Here is a 25,614-nt window from a genome sequence, read left to right as displayed (position 1 = left end):
AGTTTTAAAATTATAATTATGAAAACTATATAGCAATATGGGAAATGCTTACAATGTCATGTTAAGTGGGAAAAAATAAAATACTGCATTAAATTTCGATTGTGGCTGGAGCTATGCCAAAATAATGTATGTATCTGGATGAGAAACAGACACAATTTTGAAAAATGAAGATAAAGTGATTTGCTGGGATATCAAGATTATGGGTAAAAACTTCTCTATTTCAGTGTCTGCTAAAGTTGTTATAACTTTATGCAATTCAAGGGTATTGGCCGGCTATGAAACAAGGCTGACTGCCCCATCTGAAACTGAAAGGGTCACAATGTACTGGGTAAGATGTGAGCATGCAAGAGCCATCTCCTAAACTGCAGAGGTGCACAGACTTCTGTCTCGAGGGAAAAAGCTATGCATGGCATTCCTTCTGGCATTCTCTAGAATACCTAGGCTAAAACTCTGTGCACTGCATGTGCTCAAACCCTGGGGTTAGTGGGTCCACTTAGATGCCTTCACCCATATTCTTCATTGATATTAGCATCATGTGCCCACAAGGATCCCAGTAAAGGTATCAACTTCAGATTTCTTCATCACCAGGGAATTCTCTCACTTTCAAGGTGTCCCCGATTAAGGTGACCTGGCTCTGCAACTTACTAGATGTATGATTTGGGTCAAGTTACTTAACCTTGCTAAGCCTCAGCTTTCTAAAATGTAAAATGGGTGTAGTAATAATGCTGACTCCATGTAGATACTGCACATGGGTAAGTAAGACAAGAAAAGTAATATTTACTCTAGTAGCTTAGTAGGAAGCCCTCTATAAAGGGAAGCTATTGGTAATGTACTATTGCAAAGGCCCTGGTTTTTCTAAATGTCAAGGAGAAACTTGTGTTTAATGGAATAGTTTTCAACTTCATTTGATTATATCTTTGGGTCTTGTTATAGTGCCTTCTGTCTCAGTAGCTAACCTGTATCCTCTAAGTTTGAGTCTTCTCAGGCGTTCATGCTCCCATGGAAGTGTTTTCTGCACTCCTGTATTTAAATCACATTAGAGAACTTAACTAAGCTTCCAGCCTAGTAATGTGGTATGTGTAGTCACTCTGACATTTAGAGAAATGCAAAAGTTCAGGTCAGATAGAAGGCTAAGAGAAAGAGACCCCTTGGTGATGCCACAGATGACTAACCTAGATGGGGGAGATGAGAAGCCTGGGGAGCCAAGAGCCATAGCCAGACACAAGAGAGGAGTTTGGTTTGAAAAGAGAGTATTAAGACATCAACAGCCTGGAAAGAGAAGTACAGGGTGATTTGTGACCTGTTGAGTACCAAGAAAAAAGATGTGGCAAAAGAAGGCACAGATGTTCTGAAAAATGCGAAGAATTTATGATGGCTTGGAGTCCAACTGAGGGAAATGACTGCCAAAGGCAGATCTCAGTGGACCGTGGGAGCACTGGCTTGATGAGAAGACATGAGGAGGCTAGGACTTTGTAAGTGACTTTTACCAGAGTGTCTTCCTGAACCAGAGCAAGGAAGAGAGATGAGGAGAAGATGAACAAGTTGTTTGAGAAGAAAAATAAATTAGCAAGTCTTTAGAAGCAGATTAAAATATTCCTGAACCAGCAGTCCGCTTTTTACTAAAATTCTTTTTCTTAAGTCATCTTCAATGACTTGAACGTACAGTTCAGTCATAAGGATGTGTGTAACTCTGTCTACATTCTCTTATCAGAATTCCTACTACTCAGAGTCAAAAGCTTCACTTCTTTCCTCCTATCCTTATCATATGGAAGCTGCTACAACACCTTGAGGGTCATTTCATTTATCAGCCTAAAGGTTTTTAAATGTAGCTTTTATATAAATAGGCATTCAGTTAACATAGTGGAGATTAAAAAGACCATACCCAGCAAGAGGTCAGTGGATTTTGATATTCTCCTTTTTCCCCAAGGGGAAGAGGCTTCCCATTGGGGTTACAAAGTAGCAGGTACTTGACAGGAAAGCTGAGAAGAGAGAATGGAGTCTGCCTTGTTGAAAGACTGTGTATCAGAAAGGAATGTTTAAATCCTGAACTTAGGCCCTCACTTCTGCTAGAGCGGGGCAGAGTTACTTATGCCTAAGTATTGGCATAAGTGATGCCTCCACACAGTTTTCTCAAACCCAGATGTGAGACAAAGACAGCAGACAGAAGGCAAGTGTCCAGGGAAATAAAATGGCCCACAAGCAGTTATCCTGGCCCAGTGTCCCTGCACCAAAGGAGCTTCCCCAGCTGTGTGTCACATTAGGTCTCACATTGCGTATTCTCAAGGAGGCCAACTAATTCTGTAACCATGGATAGGTTCTGTGATAAATTGGAAAATGACTTCTGGGGCAACAGTCTCCAGTTCTCAGAAAGGAAATTCACAGAAGTGAGCAGTTGGCCAGAAGGCCAAAAGGCCATTGCCTCAGAGTGGATCCCAAAGCAGAGTGATGTGGCCATTCACAGCATGTTTGAGTATGTAAGAAAAAAGAAAAATAAGAAAGAGTATGATTTCTCCTGCCAGTATCATAAGCTAAGAATATTTCTCTTTGCTGAATTCGGTAAAACAAATCAGAGATTTTTCTCGATGGATAATTATATTTGTTAAAAAGCATTTAAGGAGGTTTGGGAATCTGGGCATGATGTTGGTCCCAGATGAAATAAAGATGAGAACATGATTTAGCTTGGAGAAAAACTGTAACTTAACCACACCTCTCTCTTTTTCCTTATGCATAGTTCATTTCTTCAATTCAGAAAAATAGTTTTCAGGGGGGAGGGGACTGGGAGGAGTGTAATGGCTAAAAAACAGGCTCAGTGAAGGCCAGAATATTACTAAGAACCTCTTCAGTTGGCCTTGAGTTTGCTACAATATCCTAAGATATATGGCATTCTAAAATACAATAATTTAAGGAAGGCACTTAAAGTTTCACAGTCATGTTTAAGCAATAACATATTAAGAATAAAAGGGAGAGAAATAATAGAAGCAAAATCCTGCAGAAAGAAAAGAAATAATGGTCTGATGAGTCCAGAGTTTATCTGAAATTTCCTGAAATAATATAATCACACCCTAAATGAACCATTCAGCCTCAGTCTGCATACTTGACACCCTAAATGAACCATTCAGCCTCAGTCTGCATACTTGCTTGGCATTTTGAAAAAATAATACCACAACATGCTTGAGCACTCTTCATATAGACTTTTAAATTTTACTGACCTTAGCAGTAATTTATTTTACCAAAAAAAAAAGAGGATGGCATTTGAAAAACTATGTTTAATCTTTATCTTCTGATTTTATATTCTGGGCAGATGTTGGATACCAATGGCATAGATGATGTCCTGTCTGGAAGCCCATTCATATTACCAAAGATAACATGTAGTTATGGCTAGACCTTTCCAAGGAAACTATGCATCTGTCCACCTGAAAATAAGTGAATATCACACAGAGAATTCATGTACCATTGACAGACACCAAGGAAATTAGTGAAATAAAACACTGGTCTATGTTGAACACTAGGAAATTAAGCAATCTGGTCAACAATATTAACAGTCCTCCTAGGGCAGAAAGAGTCATTTGCTTACCTTATGAAGATGCGGCTTTGTGAAGAATAAAAGTAAAAGGCCATGCCCAAGGATTGTTAGAAAGACTCTTCTCATACTAATTCTCATTTCTGGATGCCCACAGAAGTGAGGGCCATCTCTCTTTCCTTAGGACTCCGGTTTTCATAGTTTGATTGTATCACCTGCTTCAACAGCTCCAGCAAATGACTCTCTTAAGGGCTCTTTGTGCCCTACCTTGAGCTGGCTTCTGCAATCCACATAGATGGACTTGTCACCTTCCCCTACTCAAGCCTAACTCCAAATTAGACATTTTCCTTCATCAAACTCAACACCAATATCTGTTTTCCTTAAATTCAGCTTATAAATCTTGTTTACATCCAAAATTAAATCGAACGAAGAGGAAACTCTTGGTTTTCTCATCAAACTTCTCTTCACTACTGTACTCCCCTATTATTATCGAGAAACATTAATATGCCATATATATAATATATATATATATATATACACACACATATTATTGATTACAAATTGGGTAGTGCATGACCATCTGGATATTTAGGGTCATCTTTTTAGAAGGGGTGCTTGATATTATCTAGTACATTTGGTTGTTTACATGAGAAACTGAATCTCAGAGAATTTAGGTGACTTGTGCATCCACACAGAGGATTTGGGGCTGTAATCCAATGTTGTTTTCAATATACCATATTGCCTTGTTTTTATTCCCTCTCTGCATATGGCACTGTGCTAGGTGCTATAGAAACATTCCCCAGGACCTCTCAATCCAAGAACAACACTGTTGATACACCAGCATGAAAGGGACATCACACACAACCCAACTGGCACTCAAGTCTGCACCATGCAGTTATTTATATCATGTAACACCATACCATCTCCTCCCACTCGCCCTCCCTCCCTCCCTCTCTCCTGTGTTCAATCTGTCGCTGACTCTGGCTGCTCCCTTCTCTGCGACAGTGCCAAGGGCTGCTTCTGCTGCTGTGGAGGCTGTCTTCCAACAGTTTACTCCCTGATGCAGGCCCGGATGCCTCTCTTTAAGGAGCCTCCACCTCCCAACACTCTCCCTCCAGACATGCCAGACTTCCCTGGCAGCCGCCACCCCTTCACCTGCCATCCTGACCATATCACTCCCACCCCTGGGACAATGTCCAGAAGTGCCCTGAGCAAAAAACAGATCCCTGAGTGAGGAGACTAACAGGGATCAGGGCCCCTGAGAACAGAGGGCAGGTGCCAAGTTGCAAAGAAAAAATGAAATGAAAGACTTTAGAGAGAAACTAAAAATAAAGAGAATGTGTTTTAATATCCCTTTGGCTGATTCATCTTTCTGTGGCACCAGAAAGAGGGCGTTACCCTCTACTCACAAATGCCTTACATTTTGTTACAAGGCCTCTCTTCCCACATCTGAAAGAGTAAAATAACAATAAGAGTGTAAGTACAGGAGATAATGCTGGTGGCATAGCTACAATCTCCAGGCTGGAGCCAGTCTCAGCTTACAGTTTTTGTCAGTCTTTCTAAAAAAACAAAAAAAAACAAAAACAAAAACAAAACAAAAAAAATGAGATAGCTAAGGCCCATGTATGCGATTCCTCAACATCCCTTCTTATTCCTTCTCTGGCTGTCTGTTTTCATCTCATTCAGGCATGGGTCCAAGATGGAGTAGTGATTAAGCGGGCCTGGTGATATTGTATACCGGGTAACTGTTTATTCCCAAAGCATGGCTGGCAGGAGAGGGAGCCCTGGTTTTCAGTCATTCCAGGGAGGAAATGAAATGCTAATACCTAGCCTACCATAAACTCCACAGTGGCATAAGCCTTGCTCAAAAGTACATCAGTGAATAAAAAGAATGTCAAAGGCTATCAGTAGCAGGAGAGGAAAGGAAATAGAAAAAGAGGAGAACAGAATGAGATGAGGCACGAAGTAGACAGAGATGAGAGAAATACTATGCTGGATGAAAGTGATTGGGGGCCGGGCGCGGTGGCTCACGCCTGTAATCCCAGCACTTTGGGAGGCCGAGGCGGGCGGATCACGAGGTCAGGAGATCGAGACCATCCTGGCTAACATGGTGAAACCCCGTCTCTACTAAAAATGCAAAAAATTAGCCTGGCGAGGCGGCGGGCGCCTGTAGTCCCAGCTACTCGGGAGGCTGAGGCAGGAGAATGGCGTGAACCCGGGAGGCGGAGCTTGCAGTGAGCCGAGATCGCGCCACTGCACTCCAGCCTGGGCGACTAAGCGAGACTCTGTCTCAAAAAAAAAAAAAAAAAAAAAAAGAAAGTGATTGGGAAACCATTCTGACCATGTGTTTCACCACATTCATCCCAGGCCTTGCAGCATTGTTTTGAAATAAGAAGCATTGATATAAATACCAAAAAGTCAATGATTTTAACCAGTGGATTATTTGGGACAAATCAAAGGTAACAAAGGGTCAAGATAAGCCCATATGCCTTATTTGACATGATTGAAAGATTCATTCTCATAGTGTCTATTCTAGATTAAAACTATTCAGACCAGTCTATACAACAGAAAGTTTGAACATTCTTTCAAAAGAACAGCTATTCATTTACTTTAGTGAACAACAATATCTAGAAAGGCCATCTGCTTCAACCAAACTTTGGAAAGGATGCATTTTTAAGATTAATGGAGAAAGAGGATACCTGCCCAACTAACTATGTTAACCAACTCAACACCATAATAATAATAGTTAACATTTATATAGTTTACCATACACCAGCCACTGTGCAAAACACTTTGCATACATTCTTACTTAATCTTCACACGGGTCCTGGGAGGTACTCTTATATATCCATTTTACATATGAGTACCCGAATCTTAGACAACTGAGTGCTTTGCCAAATCAAAGCTTAATAGTAAAAAAGTGGTAGAATCCAGACTGTCTGGTTCCAAAACTTGTGCTTTTAGCCACTTCACATATTGCTTCTGTCATTGGTATGACAGATGTCAGAGGCAGATCATACTCAAATTCTGTAATATGTTCTAAATAATACAAACAATGTAACTAGAAAATGGTAGCTAACTTATATAGCAGGCCCCACTGAAATAATTCAAACATAAAAATGACCTCTTGGCATTTGATTATCTTTCACCTTAGACGTTGATAAACCAAACCATTCCCTTAGGACAACATTTTTCTGTCCAGCAAAGCATTTCTCTTGCCAAAGTATAATTTTGTTGGCTACATCTATCTCCTCCAAGCCCTGGAATCAGACCTAAGCTAGTAAATTGTGCTGTCCTGGCAAGACGCTCATCCTCCAGGGCATTGTATCAGGCTAAAGTAATACATCATGTTGCTTCCCACTCTGTCTGCCCATTTCTCCAAAGAGTCCTAAAACAGTAATGTTTCTGCTTTGAATCTCTTGCTGTTATTGCCCCCAGGACTTGTACTTTAGCTTCCTGGCCTTGGAAACCAAGGTGAGCTGAAGAGCACTCTTTTCACACCTGCTCTTGACTTGGGTTTCCAAAAGAAAGGAGGCTCTCAACAAAGGGGCAGTCCCATAGAACTCTGCTTCATTCCTTTTAGACTCAGAGAAACAAAGACATTGACTTCATTGGGTAACAGAACACTTTCGTCTTTTGGGTTATGGGGATTTAGTAGCTGAGAAAAAGTTGCTGAGTAGTGAGGGTGGGGGCAGGTCATAGAGAGCCATAATTCCTAGAAAAAGATGACCTCGTCCAATTGAGAGGTAGTGAGACAGCAAACACTGGCAATTAAAAATTAACACAGGCCAAAAGTGAAATCGATGCCTAAATTTGATAGGTTTTCGAGAAAAGTTTATGACATGCAGTTCATAGAAAAGAGAACATTTTCTCAGTGTTCACTTTTACAGATGCCAAAGGTCAGTCTTACTTGGAAAGATCCTTCCACAGAAAAGCAGAAATGTACAGGGTCTTCTAGCAAAGTATAAGGCAGGCTATAGATATATTAGAAAATCTTTTTTTAAAAAAATCCTAATTTCAAAGTGTTTTACAGCAGCTTTGATACCACAGTAATTCCCTAATATGTGTTTGAGTATATGTGTGTACATACTCGTGTTATTCTAAATGTAAAAAGATGTGGCCAGTTGACAGTATTAAAAGCTTCTTTCCATATCTTTACTAAGCACATGACAATGTATAACTCAATAACTACTTTAATTCAAGTTGCGATTTCAACAGAAAAAAATTTAAAGGCAAAATATTGACTGTCAAAAGCTTTTAAAGTAAATGCAAATCCTATGAATTCTGGAATTATCAACCATTCAATGTATTACATTGGGGTCTTGGTAATAATACAATCACAATTTTCCTTATATTAGAAATTTATGAAAGGACTCAAGTTTTCCTTATAAAGCCATCAGAGATGTAGGAAATATTGGGAGGTGATTCTCCCTTTTCCACAAATGAAAATAGTAATTAAAATGCTAAAGTGAAGACTACTTTAAGATTATTCATCTCTTATAAAATTTCCCTACTGGTATCCCATAAAAAATAATGCAAACCAAGTGAATTTATATTAAATAAGGCAGCCCAGGGAGAAAATCTCGCCCTAAAAAACTAACCGTTCCAAGTTATTCTAAATTGGCAATGTGTCTGGAGTTCTGAAATAAATAACTGGTGTGAAAAACCTAAGTTTCCAGATTCTTCAGATCTGAACTGTAATATTTGGTTGTGTAATCAATCCTTAGTTAATCTAAGTGAAATGCAGATTCATTTCTTATTAGCTAATAATTTCATTTGTGTTTTTTATCAGACACATAATTTAGCATTTTCTAGAAATAGCCCTTAAAATCCAAGTTAATTGTCTTACCTCTTTTTTCCTCCTTTCAAAACAAAAAAAAAAAGTGATCAACTTTGGAAACTCTTCCTGTTAGCAAATTTCTAAAGAATAGTTTTATTCCTTAGAAATCAAAGAATAACAAATGTATATCTTAAGAACTAGTTGCATCCCAACTCGAAAATGTTTGCATTTTTTATTATTTAAATACTGACTCTTCAAATCAATGTCTTCCCTTTCCAATGATAGAGTTGAAATAGTTAAAACAAGCAAGATGGGAATTTTCAAAGGAAATTAAAGCTGAATACATTGCGTCAACTGCATTCCCAGAAATCCATAAGAAACACAAACTTAGGCAGCATCAGTAGAGGAGGTAGTACCATTTTTACCAGTGATGAACGACCGGAGTCCTTTGTTCTAGAAGTGATGACCCCAGTTAAATCTCAGCATTACACATTTCCCTTCAGAGATGGAGGGGAGCGAGTTGCTTGCATCCATGACAAAATGTGAGACTCAGCTAATTGGTGTGGTTTTGATGATGCCACAGTTCTGCCCAAAACCCTTGTAACTAGCAAGTTTGCCCTGAAGATTATTGAATTACTCCCCTGACCATGCATTATTTAAAGGGAAGTGCTGTTATTATAGAAGCCAGCTGTTTAACCATTGGAATTCTGTCTGTTGGCCAACTTTTAAGATACAGCAGTACATTGTAACTAAACATTATGTCTACTCATGGAGGAGTCAAAGTCTAGGTTAGGTGGTGGCCAACTTGTCTGGTAAGCAATCTTTCGTCCACATGCTATGAAACCTTTGAAGCAAACTGACAAAATAAATATATAAATATATAAATTTTCAATGTCAAGACTTTGTCAGCAAGAAAAATTATGTGGCACGTTGTACATGCCTATTCATTCTAACAGTTGAGTGAGTGCATGAACACTTCATCACGCCGGTACAACAGAACTCTTGGACCACACCTTGCTGTGTAGAAGGGACTATACACACCTGTCTTTTTTTTTTTTTTTTTTTTGTAGCATCGAGTAAGGACAATTAAAAAGTGTTTAGAGCATCTTGGGGAACTTCAAACAGATAGAAAACAACTTTTCACCTTCTACATTAGAATATATTTGAACCTCTTTCTTGAAGTGGTTTCCAACCATACTGAATATTGGGCCCAAGCCAGTTTTCTCCTTCATCTCTTCACTTGTTATGGAATGTCTGGAATAGAAAAGACCATAGCAGTCATCCACTGTGTTCAACATAGGAATCTTCTGCTAGGATCTCTGACAGACGTTTATTACAGCCTTTACTGAACTGTTTCCTGCAATGGGGAGTTCATTACTTTTCACTGAAATCTGTCCCACATCTAACACTTGTAAATTCAAATTGTTAGGAATGCTTTTCTTATATTAAGCCAATATTTGTTTTTCATTCACCTACCAGCTCTGATTCTGCCCACTGGAACAGAATTAAACAGCACCTAATGAAGAGTTTCTCAAGGCAAAGATAGAACAATTAGTTCTATCTCATTTAAAAATTAGTCAAAATGACAATAGTTATAATTTAGAAGTCATTAAAAATAACTATTTATCTCCAATAGGAAAATGTCAAATACTGAAGCAAATTGTTTTATTACCTTTCTAATAAATTACATTGTATCAGGCTTCTAGTTGTAGACCATAGCAGCAAATATCTTTATTGTGGTTCTGGAAAAAGAAACAATATGTAGCATTTGAAGATATGGAACAAAACTTTGACCTTCAACTGTGATCTTTCAATTGGTAAGAAATGAGATTTTTGTTTGTTAAATATTTTGATGTAGAGCCAGAAGAAATCAAGCTTACAGGGCACTTCAAAGGATGAATTAAACTTCAAAAAGCAATAGGTAAACACTTGTTATATTCATATATTCCAAATGACGTACAATAAGTCCATTGTAGACATTATGAGGAGACAAAGAAAAACATCTCTCTAGGATTGTGGCCAGTAGAGATAATTGGTAATTATATTTATGGCAAAATCTAAGTCTGTATACCACTATTTCAACAATATTTTTTTAAAAAAACAAATGTAGAACAAAAGATCAACTTTCTCTATGGAACACTGCAGAAAAGTCCTAAAATTCTCTGTACCTAAACCCATCGATCTACAGACTAAAAAGCATGAGCTCAGAGTTAGATGAGCTCAGAGTTTGACTGAGTCATGTCAAACTCTGAGCTCATTTAAGCAAGGTGATAAACCAGATACCTGGTATTTCCTGGGTTTTTTTTTTTGTTTTTGTTTTTGTTTTTCTGTGATGATGATGACTTTCTATTTTACAAGAGGAAATAGACATGTGGTGAGTTTCATGGTTGTTTATAGTCACCAAGAAGCGAATACGCAATCATAGAAATGATCTCTGCCATCCCAAGATGAAGGTTAGTGTCTTCCTCTTATAGCAGACAAGGAGCTCCAGCACATGTGGGACCTCGGAGGAGCTTGAAAGTTAGAGGAGTTTGAAAGGGAAATACTAAATAGGTCCTGGAATCCCAAAGCCTGCCCTTGTCTGTCTTCAAAGGCTAACCATGAATTTTGAAATCAGTTGTTTCTGAGTTGGCTAACCTTGAAAGTTTCTGGAGCTCCTCCTACCAGCCCACCCCCAAATACCAAGTTACTATTTCATAATCAACAAACGAATCCCAATTACATCCCATTAAGAAATTTATAGTTTCAACAAAGGGCAATCATTACCTGTAATGGACAAAAGATACAATGATCACAAAATAGGCCAAGTCACCTTTTCCTTCCTCCCCACCCCCAAGAGAGAAGCCAAAGGGTATCAGCTGTGCTTTACTGGCTAGCCACTTAGCAAAAAGTATGTAGAAGTCCTTTGCGGATTACAAAGGACCATGTAAGCCCATTTGTGTCTTTCCTCTAATTTATAGTTCCAGGAAAAGATTATAAAAACAAAAAAACAAAAAAACATTGTTTACATTGCTCAGGGGACCCGCTGAGGCGTGGATTGCCAGGGCCCAATCCCTCCCAAATGCCACAGCCATCGAGACCCCACAGGGTCTGCTCCGAGAGCTGCACAGCAGACCCCGCCCAGAAAGACCACAAATGAACCCTCACTGAGTTACTACCTCCAGCTGCCCTAAGAATGACAATAAACCTGCCTTACGGGAGGAAGCAGCCACCAGGGTCCTGTGCCAAGCATCAGGAAAGCATTTGGGTTCTTAGTGGATGCCATGAATGCTGGCCCTTCCAGCAGGGAGGCAGCCAAACTGGTTTGGTAGCAGGCCATTACCATGGGCCTGATCTCCCCCAATGAGGGAGTGCAAAATACATGAGGATTCTGACTTTCAAAACCCTATTCTCAAGTAATGGTGTCATTATTACAAAAACATAGACTTGTGATTTAAAACATAATGTTTTCTTCTGTCAGGAATTAAGATTGAATACATGTCAGATTAATTAATTGGATTCTTCTGTGCCTGTGATTTATAAAATGTCTTCCATAAAGCCTAAGCATCCATGGAGAAGACCAGCAGAGATAAGGGAAGAGAAGAAAAAGCAAGTTTCTTTTCCTCTGCCCTTGCCTGAGCTAGAACAGAATCACGTGAAAGATGGACATTTTGTTCACTGTTTCAGTTTGGTGGTTACTCGATAAGAAATAGAATTCATTGTTCTGGTCTCTTGGGGTGATAAGAGCAGGAGCCCTACTAGATTGGTATTGTAATTAGTTTCAAGTCCCAGGACTTCTGTATATGGTCAATAGTGACAATGCTTCTCCACAAACCACATAGGACCCTGGAAACGGTGCTCATAGAAAGCTGGCTATGATTTATTTAGGACCTACACTATATGTCAGGTGCTGTGCTATGCATTATTCATACTTGATTTCATTTAATCTTCAAATAATTCTTACAAGGGAGATATTACTAACTCCATTATATAAATGGGCGAACTGAGGCCCAGAGAGCTTAGTGACTTTTCCAGAGTCATATAAGAGTTCTCTTGGCTCCTCAATGAGGCACTTGGGCTTTGCAGCAAGTAGATCTGAGTTTGCATCTTGACTCCACGATTTACTGCATGAATGACCTTGAGCAAGTCTTTGCCACCTGTGTGTCTCAGTTTTCACATTAGTAAAATGAGGAGCCCTTTCCAAACTTAAAACCTCCTTGATGTTCAACCTGACTATGTAGTCAAAGCAGTTAAACAAAAAGGCAAACATGAGCTGTCCTGCTTATAAAAACAATGCAGAGTTGCCAACAAGATTAAGAAAACAATGCACGGTCTTCTTTTAATATTTCTATCATCCTCTGAGCCAATATATAAGAAAAGAGTAGGATTGGGCATAGACAAGATCCTTGCCTACAGGTTGCAAAACTTGGGGAGAATTACCACAAATAGCGTGGTGAATGAGTTAGTGCTGATGAATGTGGTACAGACTCCAAGAGACATACTGGCATTCAGAAAGATCCGCGGGGTCAGGAATCACTGGGGAAGTTTCAAGAAGAGGTTGAGACTTTGCAGAGTACGTAGGTTAACTAGATGTGGGGAGAGGCAGGAGCTGGGTGGAAGACTGAAGAAAACAGATTCCACCCTAACATAAGGCCACTCTGATTTGTACAGACAAGCCCACAGGGTATGGCTCCAGCAGTCGGAGGGCACCTCAGACAGGCATCGTGGATGAGTGCTGCTTCCGGAGCTGTGATCTGAGAAGGCTGGAGATGTATTGCGCACCCCTCAAGCCTGCCAAGTCAGCCCGCTCTGTCCGTGCCCAGCGCCACACTGACATGCCCAAGACCCAGAAGGTAAGCCCACCTGGCTGGGATCCACCCATCCTCAAGTGGTCTCTCTTGTGCATGTGGGTGGGCCAAGCAGAAACCCTGCCCCATAGTCTCCTGGCTTACAAGTCAAAAAAGCTCATTTGCACCAAAGGGATGGATTACGTCCTCATGTCCTCATCGCTTTGGTCACTCTGCATTGCAAATTTCCCCTTCCACTGCTATGGACGATGTGATGATTGGAAGATGTAACAAAACAGTGGCTAAACAAACATGGGCTTTGGTATCAGACAAAAGTGAAGTCCTGGCTTTCCCATACACCAGCTGAGAGCTTTTGCCAAATAATGTAACATATCCAAGCCTCAGTTTCATCAGTAACATTGGGATAATAATAATATCTACCACATCAGTTGGTTGTCAAAATTAAGTAGCTCGTGCATATATTTTGAGATGCTTTACACATGCCTGCATGAAGTAATTGTTGGACCATCGTTAATGTCGGTCATAATTGTACTTAATAACAAAGCTTGTAACCTTTCAAGTTCTGAGATTCTGTAATCTTGCAAAGAAAATAAAAGGCTAATGGGAACTATTCAAAATTCATATTTAGTAGCAAACATAATTAAACAAGAAACATTAAAAATAGAAATTTCTGTTTGGCTATAAGAATGCCTAGAAGTTTGTAATGATCAAAATCTGCAGGCATCATTTCCTAAGAGCTAGACTGTAAACAAACCTCAGAGGTACCATCTATGCCATCAGAAGTACATAAAACATCCAATGCACATTTAGTCACTTGATCGATTTTTCTTGAATGAGTGAATGAACAAATGAATATAAGAGATTAAAATTTTAGCCATTAAGTAGAAAGAATACGAACTAAAGAGAAGGTAAAGGAGGAAAAAGAGAAGGCAAGAAAGTTGAGTAAGGAAAGAAATAGCTCTCATTTCAGTCTTTTGGGGACTCTGCTGAAAAAAGAAATGCCAACATGTGGTTTTAATCTTTGGAGCTAGAACTAATAATACCGTGCAAAAGCACAAGATGAGAGATCAAGAAGTTCACAATGACACCTTCGCTGCTTCCTGGTCTTAAACCTCAGCTGAGGCTGGAAGAGGACCATGGCGGCTTATTGGAGATGTGACCCCAGGGCGTCCCTCTGAAGGATGGAAGGGGACTGGGCAAGACCCAACACACACAGAACACAGTAGCCACTGGCCAGGCAGGAAGCAAGGATCTCAGAAAAGACTTTTAGGTGAATGTGGCAGGAAAGTGTGCTTGCTGAGGCAAAGGCAGATTCATTCTTTCTCTTCCCAGGTGACCCAGCGCCTCTTGGTTTCTAAATGGGGAGGGGGTAGGTGTCAAGAGATGCATCCCAAAGTTCTGGAATGGTGGGTCTTGTGACTGAGGTCTAGACCCCTCTCCAGCACGAGTGCTGTCGCCTGCATCATATGGAGCCTGGGCATTCTGAACTGATTCAAAGGCTCTGTCTTCAGGGACACCATGGGAACCACTTGTTCTCAATGCAATTATTTTTGTGATGTTTACAGTATCAGCCCCCATCAACCAACAAGAACACGAAGTCTCAGAGGAGAAGGAAAGGTGGGCCAAAGACACATCCAGGAGGGGAACAGAAGGAGGGGACAGAAGCAAGTCTGCAGATCAGAGGAAAGAAGAAAGAGCAGAGGAGGGAGATTGGAAGTAGAAATGCTGAATGCAGAGGCAAAAAAGGAAAATGGAGGACAGGAGGACTAAGCAGACAGAGGCAAGGATGATGAGAGAGGAGCAGACAGCAAGAATGAAAAGCAGAAAATGCAATAGAGGAAATGAAGAAAAGTAGGCCTGCTGAAGCTAGATGATGATGTGATGGAAATAGAAGTAACCTTTTAGAGAATGTCGCTAAGAAACATGGCGAAAATGGAAAACAAAAATGTAATGCCCTAGAAAGCCTAAAGAAAGACAGTGGCAAAAATGAAAAAAAGAATAAAGATTATAAAAGAGGCAAAAAAGACACACTATTCTCTGCCTCTAAAACACAATTAAATAAAAGAATTCAAATAAAAATTAAGGCTTCTATATGCATTTTAAAATTTTGTATGAATCTGTTATGGAAGAATTGCCTATGTCAATATATGTTCAGAGTTAAATATTAGCCCCAAATGCTCAGCAAGACTGAATTGTGTCATAGAAGTTCCCAGATTCCCTTTTCCCGCAACGTCATTGGAGGCTGTATTTCTTAGTCAAGTCCAGGGTTTAGGCCAAAGGGCATCTGGTATTGCCTAAAACCCTGTGAGGTAACTTTTGAGAAGAGGTCACTGTACTTTTCTTCATCTTTTTTGCACTTTGGAATCAGATATAAAAGATGTATAAGTTTGCTAGGGCTGCCATAACAAAGTATCATAGGCTGGGTAGTTTAAACCACAGAAATGGATTTTTTCATAGTTCTGGGAGTTGAAAGTTGAAAATCAAAGTCTCAGCACTTGCAAGAGCCTTAGAGAAGGCTCTGTCATGGGCTCCTCCCCTTGGTTTGTAGGTGGCTTCCTTCTTCTCCCCCTATGTCTTTACTTCATCTTCCCTCCATACATATCTCTGTGTCTAAATGTCCTCTGTGTGAAAGGACACCAGCCAGATTGGATTTGGGCCCACCCTACTGACCTCATTTTAACTTAATTATCTCTGTAAAGATTCTGTCTCCAAATACAGTCATATTTTGACGTACTGGGAGTTAGGACTTCAACACATGAATTTGGACACAATTCGGTCAGTGACAGAAGACTTCTGATGTCTGACGATAACCACTGCATTTTGATTACAGCTCCTAGAAAACACTCCCCTCCACCACCCCACCACAGATCTATTTTTATATCTGAAATCCTGAGTCTCTGCTCCACGAGAACCCTGGGAACATACTATGTTAGATCTGGAAGAGGCCTCAGAAATCATTTGGTTCAATCACCTTATCTTGAAGACTAGGACACTGAGATCCAGAAGTGGGTAAAGATGTGCTTGGGTTCTAAGCTGCTCTTCTTCTGGCCAGCAGACAACAGCACATAATCAAAGTGGGTCAACTAAGAAAGAATTCCAGAAGGAAAAGAGAGGGCAGAAATGCTGTGTAAAGTCATTACTAATTTAATATTTTTCCACCAGAAGAAAAGGAGTGAATGAGAGCAAGAGTGCTGGATTTCCCTGAGAGTGAAGACAAGTTAAATAGAATCACAGAATTCAGATTTTAGAGATCTTCTCCTTCAGATCCCTTGGTTTAATCGGTAGGATTGGGGTCTTCATAGATAATAAAGCAAAAAGTCTCGCCATCCTCCAAGTTGCGAATTAGAAGAGCTGAGAAAGGGTATAAGACAGAAGTTCTCAAGCAAACAAATGATGACACTTTGGGGTAAGAATATGACTAACCCAGAAGTGAAGCATTTCATCCAGGTAGTCTATTTTGAAGATGTCATGGTATAAAGGAACCTCCTTTCTGCCTGGTCCTCCATGCCCCTGCCATGCTTTTTATTCCAGGATCACCCTTTCTAGTGGTTCACTAAAATCCAGGATTACTTAAATATGATGGACATGCTCAAGGCTTAATCCAGGAGGAAAAGGTTGAACTGAAAGCATGCCGAAGCCCCTCATGGGAGCCAAACCACTGCTGCTGTGGTTGCAAAGTAGATCCTGGCTTATCAGAGCAGAGAGAAGCCAGGCTGGTGCCTTAGCCCAAGTGGCCAGTCACCTTATTTAGGAGATGTTAAGTTCTCCAGCTAAGACATCCATGCTTTGGGACCAGCTGCAGGCAGAGGCCAATTCCTACTACAACCATCACCTTAGAGTAGCATATAAACACAGATGGCTCTTCAAGGGACCACAGTTCCATTGAATAACTAAGAATTCATGTCCTATGGAAAGGTTTGAACAAACTATAATTATACCCAATCATAAACTTTTTTCAAGAAGAACTAAAGCAAAGGCAAAGAGAGAGAGGAGAAGGAAGGAAGGAAGGAAGGAAGGAAGGAAGGAAGGAAGGAAGGAAAGGAGGGAAGNGAAGGAAGGAAGGAAGGAAGGAAGGAAGGAAGGAAGGAAGGAAGGAAGGAAGGAAGGAAGGAAGGAGGGAAGGAAAGGAGGGAAGGAAGAATGAAAAGACTTTCTAGTTAAAGAATGCTTAACTAGCAAACTACGTGCTACAAGACAGTTCTTTTCAGAGTGAGTTTTATCAACTCTAAAGCAATTATCTTGAATGCCTACATGTGATTACTGAATAATATGAACAAAGAAAACAGAAAGAATCTATTATTATCTTTCCATTACCTTCTTTCTAGTGTCAATACCCAAGAGTCTAGTGATACATGGCATATAATGTTGGTTGGCTGGCTGGCTGGATGGATGGACGGATGGGTGGATGGATGGGACAAATGAGTGACATAGGCTGATGAATAGTGGTAGAAAGAGACACCATGAAAACAAGTGGCACTGCTGAGATGAAATGATTCCTTATTCTCCTGCATAAGACAGTGAGGCAAGTACAGAGTAAAAAAGGAAAGGCATAGGAGCTATGTTTATACAAGTCTTGCATGTTTGAAATTTCCTTCTCTGGCCAAATTGAAATTGTTTAAGGACCTACTGCTACAGGTGGCAACTGGCTAAGAATTGCATAGTGAATGTTATATACCTGTTACTCCTCTTAATGTTTCTTTGAAGTAGGCAGAATATTAATAATCATTTAAAATTCCAGTGTTTCAACTTCAACTGTTTCCTAGGGCAGATTGATAATTGTGTGTACAACTAATTGGAATGTATATGGAATAATCATCCTGAAATAAAATTGGTGAAAAATATTTTTTTATTGAGCAACTACAATGTGCAAACCTCTGTACTAGGCATGAACAAGAGTTATAAGCATTGGAGATGCTAAAATATAGTCTTTAAGGCTTGGTACAGTGGCTCATGTCTGTAATCCTAGCACTTTGGGAGGCCAAGGCAGGCAGATTGCCTGAGCTCAGGAGTTCAAGACTAGCCTGGGCAACATAGCAAAACTCCATCTCTACTAAAAATACAAAAAAATTAACTGGGTGTGGTGGCACGCGCCTGTAATCCTAGCTACTCAGGAGGCTGAGGCATGAGAATTGCTTGAACCTGGGAGGCAGAGGTTGCAGTGAGCCAAGATCCTGCCACTGCATGCCAGCTTGGGTGACAGAGTAAGACTCTATCTCAAAAAAAATAATAAAATATAGTCATTAAGAGTACAAAATGTAGATTCAGATTACCTGGGTTCAAATCTTGGCTCTTACTTGCGTTGTAGCTTTGGGCAAATCATGTAACTTATGTGTGCCTCAGTTTCCTTATCTGTTAAATAGGGGTAACAACTGAATTTACCTTATATAGTTGTGAGGGTTTATTGAGATTGTGTGTGTGTGTATGTGTGTGAGTGTAGAGTGTGCATGTGTGTGTCTGTGCAAGGAGTGGGAGGTGTATATTTAAAAACATATTATAGTGCTTAAAAAGGCATCTAGCCCATAGTAAGCATTATTAAAGTTTTAGTTAACATTATTTTACTTACCTCTGAAAATTGGAGCTATGTGAAAAAGAAGTTGGTCTCCTGAAGTAGAAGCCAGTCTTGTGTCACCAAAACCTTCAAGCCCAAGCTTGCCAACCCTTTTCCATGATGTGGTAGTAGAGTTTCAAGCATGTGGTAGGAGAATAAGAGAACTCAATGACCTAAGAAACATTCCAACCCAGAGAACCCCTGGTTCTATGAATAATTCCAACTTAAATGGGTAGCTTGGCTGTCCCAAGTGAGAGCCATTGCTTCTGTTTCCGGGTCATATAATGAACTTTCGGAAAACCATCATTTTTCTCAACTAGTTAAAATTAAATGTAATACGTGTTCTCATTTCATGGTGCCTTGGGAAAATTTAATTGTAGAATGAACTCCAGTTCTTGGTAGTTTTAAGTAAAATTGCCAAAATAAATAGAAATGCAGGATATTTCCAGGCTCACACAGCTTCCGGGGCACTTTCGTTTCTAGGGCTGCCAATCCAGTGCCTTTCACAAGCATTTTATCTTTCTTCAAACATCTCTTGAAAACAAACAAAACCTCACACAGCTTCTAATGTGTGCACTGTTTGAATGTAAGGGTGGAAAAGGAGGCAAATAAATGAGCTCCCAAAGAGCAATTCCCCTTCTCTCACCTCCATCCCTTGAAGACCTCCCTCCCACTAAAGAGAAACATTGTTTTCTTAGGTAATAAATTCTGCAATGTCTCAAGTCCATTAACACCCACTGGGGAAGATGAGGTCTATTCTTTTTACTTGCCCATAGGAAAAGAGTAGGGCTTTTTTGCAATATTCACTAGATAACACAGAGTTGACTTTTAATCCAAGGGCAACATTGATAGTCTCTAGTTAAAGGGGAAGCCTTCAGGAGCAATGAAAAGATTAATAGTTTTAGATGAAGCAGAATCCAAATCCCTTTTTATGAGATTTGAAATACCCAGTTTGTATGCTCACCTCAGTACTTAAAGCCCAGTTACTGATTCCTTTGGCCTAAGCAAGACAGGTCAATTTTTAAAGAGGGAGTGGCTGAGATTAGCAAAAATTCTCCAGGTCCACTAAACTTCCAGACCTGCGAGGTGAAAATCAGCTTTTCCATCATCCCCAAAGGCCTAACTAGAATCAGAACTTTTCCCTGATGCGCACATATTTGAGGGTCCTTCTTTAATGGGACTCCTTAATGCCTTTAGTGCCATCCCATTTTCATCCAGTGACCAAAAGAGATGATTTAAAAATATAAACTTATGTTTAAATTCCAGAAGAGAGAAATGGAGATTGAGAACAGCAGGGAAATGATGAGAGACAAGGGACAAGAGGTTTATGGACTCCATGTCTGATTTTTCCAGAGAGCCCCTAAAAAAGTTCTTACCATACCAGGAACTCAATTATAACTCTCATTGCCTATTGTTAGATAAGTAACAGGAGCTAGAAAACATTTTGGAAATTCCCATCTTTATTTTATTAATTAGTATGGTTATAGTTTTAAGAACCAGGGTCAAGAAGCTAACTTTTTAAAAAGTGGTAGTATGATGGTTAGAAATAAGAATGCTAAAGGTGCATCAAACTGATTTTAATTCTAAATGTCCTTGGCAGCAATTTAGAATCTGTAATAAACTATAGCAAACAGTTTTGAGGGGAAGGGGACTATTCTCCCCTTCGTGTGTGTGTGTGTGTCTGTGCCCGCACGTGTGTGTGTCTGTGTGCACCTTTGTGTTCTAGCATTGTTGAACCCATTAGGGAGCTCGGGGGGAAATACTTTCCAAAACTATAGGTGAGAACAGTTTCCTGGCTTTTCTTTCAGTGAAGGTAAATTCCTATGTAAAAACTAATCATCATTCAGTAAAAACTGCAGGATTCCTTTGTCTTCTCAAAAGCCTGTTTCTCATCCTAAATTAAAAATTATTCAGGAAATAAAGGGGCATTATTGGGGGGGGGGTGGAAAGAAGTTGGTTTTCTTTTTATGGTATCTTTCAAGGATCCAGGGACTTCGACCACTTTCCATCTAATATACACAGAAGGATTCTGTAGATCCCTATCTATAGATCGCAGTAACTTTCCCATAGAACCAATCTGCAACTTGAGAAACTTCTAGGTCTAATTATTGACCCATTACAACCGAAGGTCAATGCATCCAGCCAATCTTCCTTCTATCATCCCCTGCCCCTTCTTCTATTAGGGACTGGGGTTATTGACAAAACCCATTAAACACCACTTTCCCATGTCTGAACCATTAGTCTCTAACTTCCTCTATTCAGTCTGTCATATGCCTTCATGCCCATCAGGTCAGATAAAGGAACATTCATTTATTTGAGTAGGCATCTGTTGTGATCACTCTGGAAAAAAGATGGCAATGGATTACCTTGTCCTCCTGGGCTTCTCTAACTGACATGGTCAAAATGTCCATATGAAGATAAAATGTTAAGAGCAAGATCTATGAAAAGCTGAGTGTGATGGCAACTCTTGTCTCATAAAATAACTCCAAAGTTACTAGCGAAAGACCAAGAAATTTTACATCAAACCGAAACCAGCCAAACGGTCCAAGCTTCCAAGCTGGAATCCATGGCAAAAGTTTCTACAAAATTCTCTGTACAATGTATAAACATTCACTTGGGGTTTTCTGTCTTGCCAGCACCAAGAGGTTAAGTAATTGAAGACCAACTAGCCCTGCCATCTGTGAAAATATGATGTGCTATTTTCACAGCTTTAGTTCACAATTATAGCAAGACAAAAGTTCCAAAGGATTAGGGGCAAGACCATGGCAAGTTGAGGGTTGAGTAAGGTTCTCAATCAGCTGACAATTGTAGAGTTGGGGGTATGCAATGTTTATGTCATGGTGCAAGTATGTGCCATGCTTGACTAGCTCGTGAGGCACTGGAAGACTAGAAGGAATAAAAAATATGAATGAATCAATAAATGCATAGTATAATTACTGTTACTTTGTCAGTATTGTTTTACCTAGGTCACTACTGAATGCTCTGATTTGTCTCTCTATAAATAATAATGAAGGTAGAGGTGCTTTTGGCACAATGCCACAATTCTGATTTTTTTAAAACTGTATGCATGCATAAAATGTTCTTGAGGTATTCTCTGCCTTGGAATAGCACTGGCTGGCACTCTGCATGTTTACTTTTATATGCTGAAGGCTGCTGTCAACCTCAAACAGATGCAAATCAATTTAACTTGTCACAGTGTTATTTTGTTCATCCTAAAAGTTCAAGAGAGGCTTCCAAACTTCCAGAATTTCTCTCAATTCAGTGAGGAGGAAAATTCAGAACACAGCATTCGAATGTTCTGCCCAGATTTGTCACACACACAAGGAATGAGTGAAAGAGGGCAACACCCTTTCCTCCTAACCCTGTGAACTCATCACTATTGCTTTGAAATGACACCAAAAAGTAAAAACCCTAGGCCTAACATCTCCCAAGGACACTGTAATAGGAGTTACTGCATACACCAGTTTAAGTAACTCTAGCCTAAATTGTATGTCAGATGAAACAACGACATTTCGGAGGCTTAAGAGAAAAAGAATAACCAAATCCAGTTTTTAGGTACAAATATGCTGAATCTTTAACATATATCAGCAAAATCGCTAGAATCTGGTGTTTCACTTTTTAAAATACCACATTTGAACCTTTCGACAATTCCAAAATCAACTCCCTCTGCGAAAGATACTAAGCTTAAACATTTTTTAAATTTAAAAATGTAACACAAACAGCTAACTAAACAAGCTGCCCATAAAATCAACAGTCTGGAGAGCCCTGATCCTGAAGGATTTTACAACATCCTTCATGACTATTAAAGGCAACATAAACACCTCTTGTCAGCAAGGGAAACTACCCTTGGCATTTTTTTTCTTTGTTCCCCAGGCTTTTAAACCATTTTGATAGAGATTTTTTTAAATCACAGGCAGAAATATTTGAAATAGAGTCAGGTGGTAGTCTTTAAAGAGTAAGAAAGTTGCTAAGTCAAGATAATCTTGGAATAAAGTCCTTTGACTCCTGAGGATTCCTAGGAATGCCCCAGTCACTAGAAAACAGAGCTGTAAGTCCACTGTCCCAGCACTCAAGGGAGCTCTGGAAACTAAGGAGGTAGCTACTGTTTCCCCACATTCAGCAGGAGAAAGGGCAGCACTCTAGCATGGAAACTGCTTTGACAATAGTAATAATTAAAAAGTAAATTTAAAAGATCATAGTAGCTGATATTGATTAGGTACTTGCCCCGTGGCAAGGGTTATAGGGAATCACCTCATTTAATCTTCACATGAAGCTTACAGAGTGAGTACCACAATTATCACTATTGTATAGATAGGAAATCTCAGGCTGAGTATGGCTAAGTGTCTCACCAACGTCTTGGGCTAACAAGTGGTCGAGCAGAATACAAACCCGAGATAGACAGACCACAGTGTGTTAATCAAGCACTGCACTCTCTCCTGCATTTCTTAGTTGATATTTACCATATACAACCTGTCACTTGTATGAGATGCAAGGGGGTTCCATGCTATTTGTCCTTGTAGAGAATACCACAGGAGGAAAAGTAAGCAGCCATGCAACATTTGCTGTTGACCTGACTCCATTCCATCATTCCTGCAGGAAATTTGCATCCATTTAATGAGTATTTCCTGGTTTGCCACTTTGCTCAAGCACTTTGCTTGGGTCTGGGGAGGATATAGAAGTGAAGGAAATATTCTACCTGCTCTCAAGGAACTGATGTTTTAGTGGAGAGACAAACATGCAGAATTTACCCTACAGAACATCAATGCTTGAACAAATGTAGACGCAGAGAGGGCTCTTACAGCACACAAGCCAGAACAGACTGATGGTGCTAACAATTAGGTTCAAGTTTTTTCTAAACAGTAGACCCTCCTGCACACAACTTTTACCCCATGCCGGGTAAATGACTGAGGGTTATTACATCCAGTTACAACACCACTCTGAGGTAGGTGCTCTTACCCCACCCTTTCATTTTACAGAAGAGGAAATTGAGGACAGCACAACGTAGTGATTATCAAAGGTAACACAACTACTGTGGGGGAGAGCTAGGATTCAAACCAGATGCGTAAGACAAGGTCCTCCAAGGAACAGAAGATGAGAAGGTGTTAAATGAACAGGAGTTTTATTAGGGGGAATTAATGTGTGAACCGAAATAGGGGAGGATAGGCAAAGCCATCAGATTGCAAGGCAAGCCTGAGCCCAAGGGAAGAAGAGAGGGAGAGCAGATTGGTTGGAAACATTTTAGGTGGGTCTGTGGTCTAAGGAAAGTTCAGTAAAGTCATCACAGAGTTTTTGAGCTAAAGTTGGGCAATAAAGTTGCCCAACAAATTTCTGTGTCTCTCAGAAACAGGTCTGCCTCGATGTCCCCCCCACGCTTGGTCACTGGCTCTTGGGAGGGGCCTGCCCTGGTCCAATCCACTAGAGCCAAAGAAGAGCCGTTGTAGTGGCAGGGGGTGGGGGAATTTCCACAACCACATAAAAAGTGGGGTGAGGTTTCCAGAAAAAAACGTGACGCTGGACTGACCAAAACTGTGTCCAGTAAGTACATGTCCCTTACTCTGTTAAAGAAGCAGCCACATAAACGAGGAGTACAGGTTTCTCAAAATGTGCACCTTGTTCTTTGGTTTTAAAGTCATATCCCAAAGTGCTGAGTAGATCGCATGACCCTCGCTTTACCTGGCTGCCAGAGAGGAAAGACTGATCCAACTCTCCTGGAATTTGAACTGTGATTCCCTGAAGCAGAGATATCAAAGTTGATACTGAGACATCTAAATCATCGTCCACCATTTCACATGTCCCTAGGCCAAGCCAGCAAAATTGCTATAGCACGTCCCTTTCAACAGGCAAAGGGCTGATATCTGAGCCCGCTTTCTAATCATCCACTGCTCTTTTCTTCTCATTTTGCCCTTTTTCGAAGAAGGTCAATGCTGAGTTAGTACTTTATGCTGTACAATAAGCTGCTGATATTCCATGCTGGACAGAATTTTCCCAGTATTTTTTATAGAGTGCCAGGCTTTTCCTAGACTTCATGTCATACAATACTTAACTTGTTTGGAGTGGGTGGAGATGGAAACATAGTCTACTGAAAACATCACTGCTTCCTCCCTGAAGTTTAAAGAGCCTATTTTTATCCTTTTAGATTCTATCTATCAGGCAAAATCTCATAAAGATAGCTGGGGGGCAGGTGGGGGGCGGCGGGTGGGGTGGGGAAGAAAAAAAGGGGTTATAATATCCAGGGAGTTTGCTTTTGCTAATTGAATACTGTGCTCCTAGACTTCTATAAATACCATTACAAATGGGTCCCAGCTTGTGGTAATACTCCCCCTCCTCGTTGAGTCTTCTGTCCCATGGCACGGCCTTGCCCTCTAAACCAGCATCTACCCCCATCTGGGAGCAGGGGCAGCTCATGATATTATCAACTATTGCTATTGGAAAGAGATCTGGACTTGAAAGCACTAGATATTTTTTACCTCTTGGGGAGGCAGTTTAGCGGAGTGGTTAACTGGTGAGCTCCAGAATCAGAAGGAATAGGTCCAAATTCCAACCACTATTACATCTCCATCATAAGAAATTAGGCAAGTTGTTTACCCTAGGTTTCAGATTCCTTAAAGATAAAACAGTCAAGACAGTAGTACTTATCCCTGAGAGAACTATAGGAAAAAAGAAAATATATGTAATTTACGTACATACCACAATCCCCAGCACATAACAAATGTTCAAGTAATGGGAACTGTTACTATCTTAGCCCTTGGTCTATCAGTTTGTTCCTCTGTGACCTCAAGCATATTACTAAATCTTAGCGAGCCTCAGCTTGTACATGGGACTGACAGGAATAACACCGCATCACCTCACATGGTGATTGTCAGGATTCAGTGATATTATATTGTAAACTGTAAAGCCTCTGCAAATGTTAAGCAACGTTATTATTATTGCCACTGTTATTAGTCCTCAGTGATCTTTTTTTTTTTGGAGACAGAGTTTC

The 25,614-nt window shown here is 40.1% G+C and overlaps 1 protein-coding gene across 5 annotated transcripts in view; it reads left to right on the top strand.

Annotated features, from left to right (window-relative positions):
- Window positions 1–25,614, top strand: part of IGF1 (insulin like growth factor 1) — an 83,128-nt gene that overhangs the window by 46,220 nt on the left and 11,294 nt on the right. For 2 of the 5 annotated variants that reach the window (XM_025403677.1, XM_025403678.1), the window contains exons 3-4: window positions 12,951–13,132; window positions 14,653–15,166. In XM_025403677.1, the coding sequence (XP_025259462.1) occupies window positions 12,951–13,132; window positions 14,653–14,877 (407 nt within the window). In that variant the 3' untranslated portion in view covers window positions 14,878–15,166. Of the gene's footprint in view, window positions 1–12,950; window positions 13,133–14,652; window positions 15,167–25,614 lie in introns of those variants that run through there. The other 3 variants (XM_025403680.1, XM_025403681.1, XM_025403679.1) reach the window with 2 other exon arrangements.

Source organism: Theropithecus gelada, chromosome 11, assembly GCF_003255815.1.
Source record: "Theropithecus gelada isolate Dixy chromosome 11, Tgel_1.0, whole genome shotgun sequence".
Lineage (NCBI taxonomy): Eukaryota > Metazoa > Chordata > Mammalia > Primates > Cercopithecidae > Theropithecus > Theropithecus gelada.
This window is presented reverse-complemented; position numbering and strand designations above follow the sequence as displayed.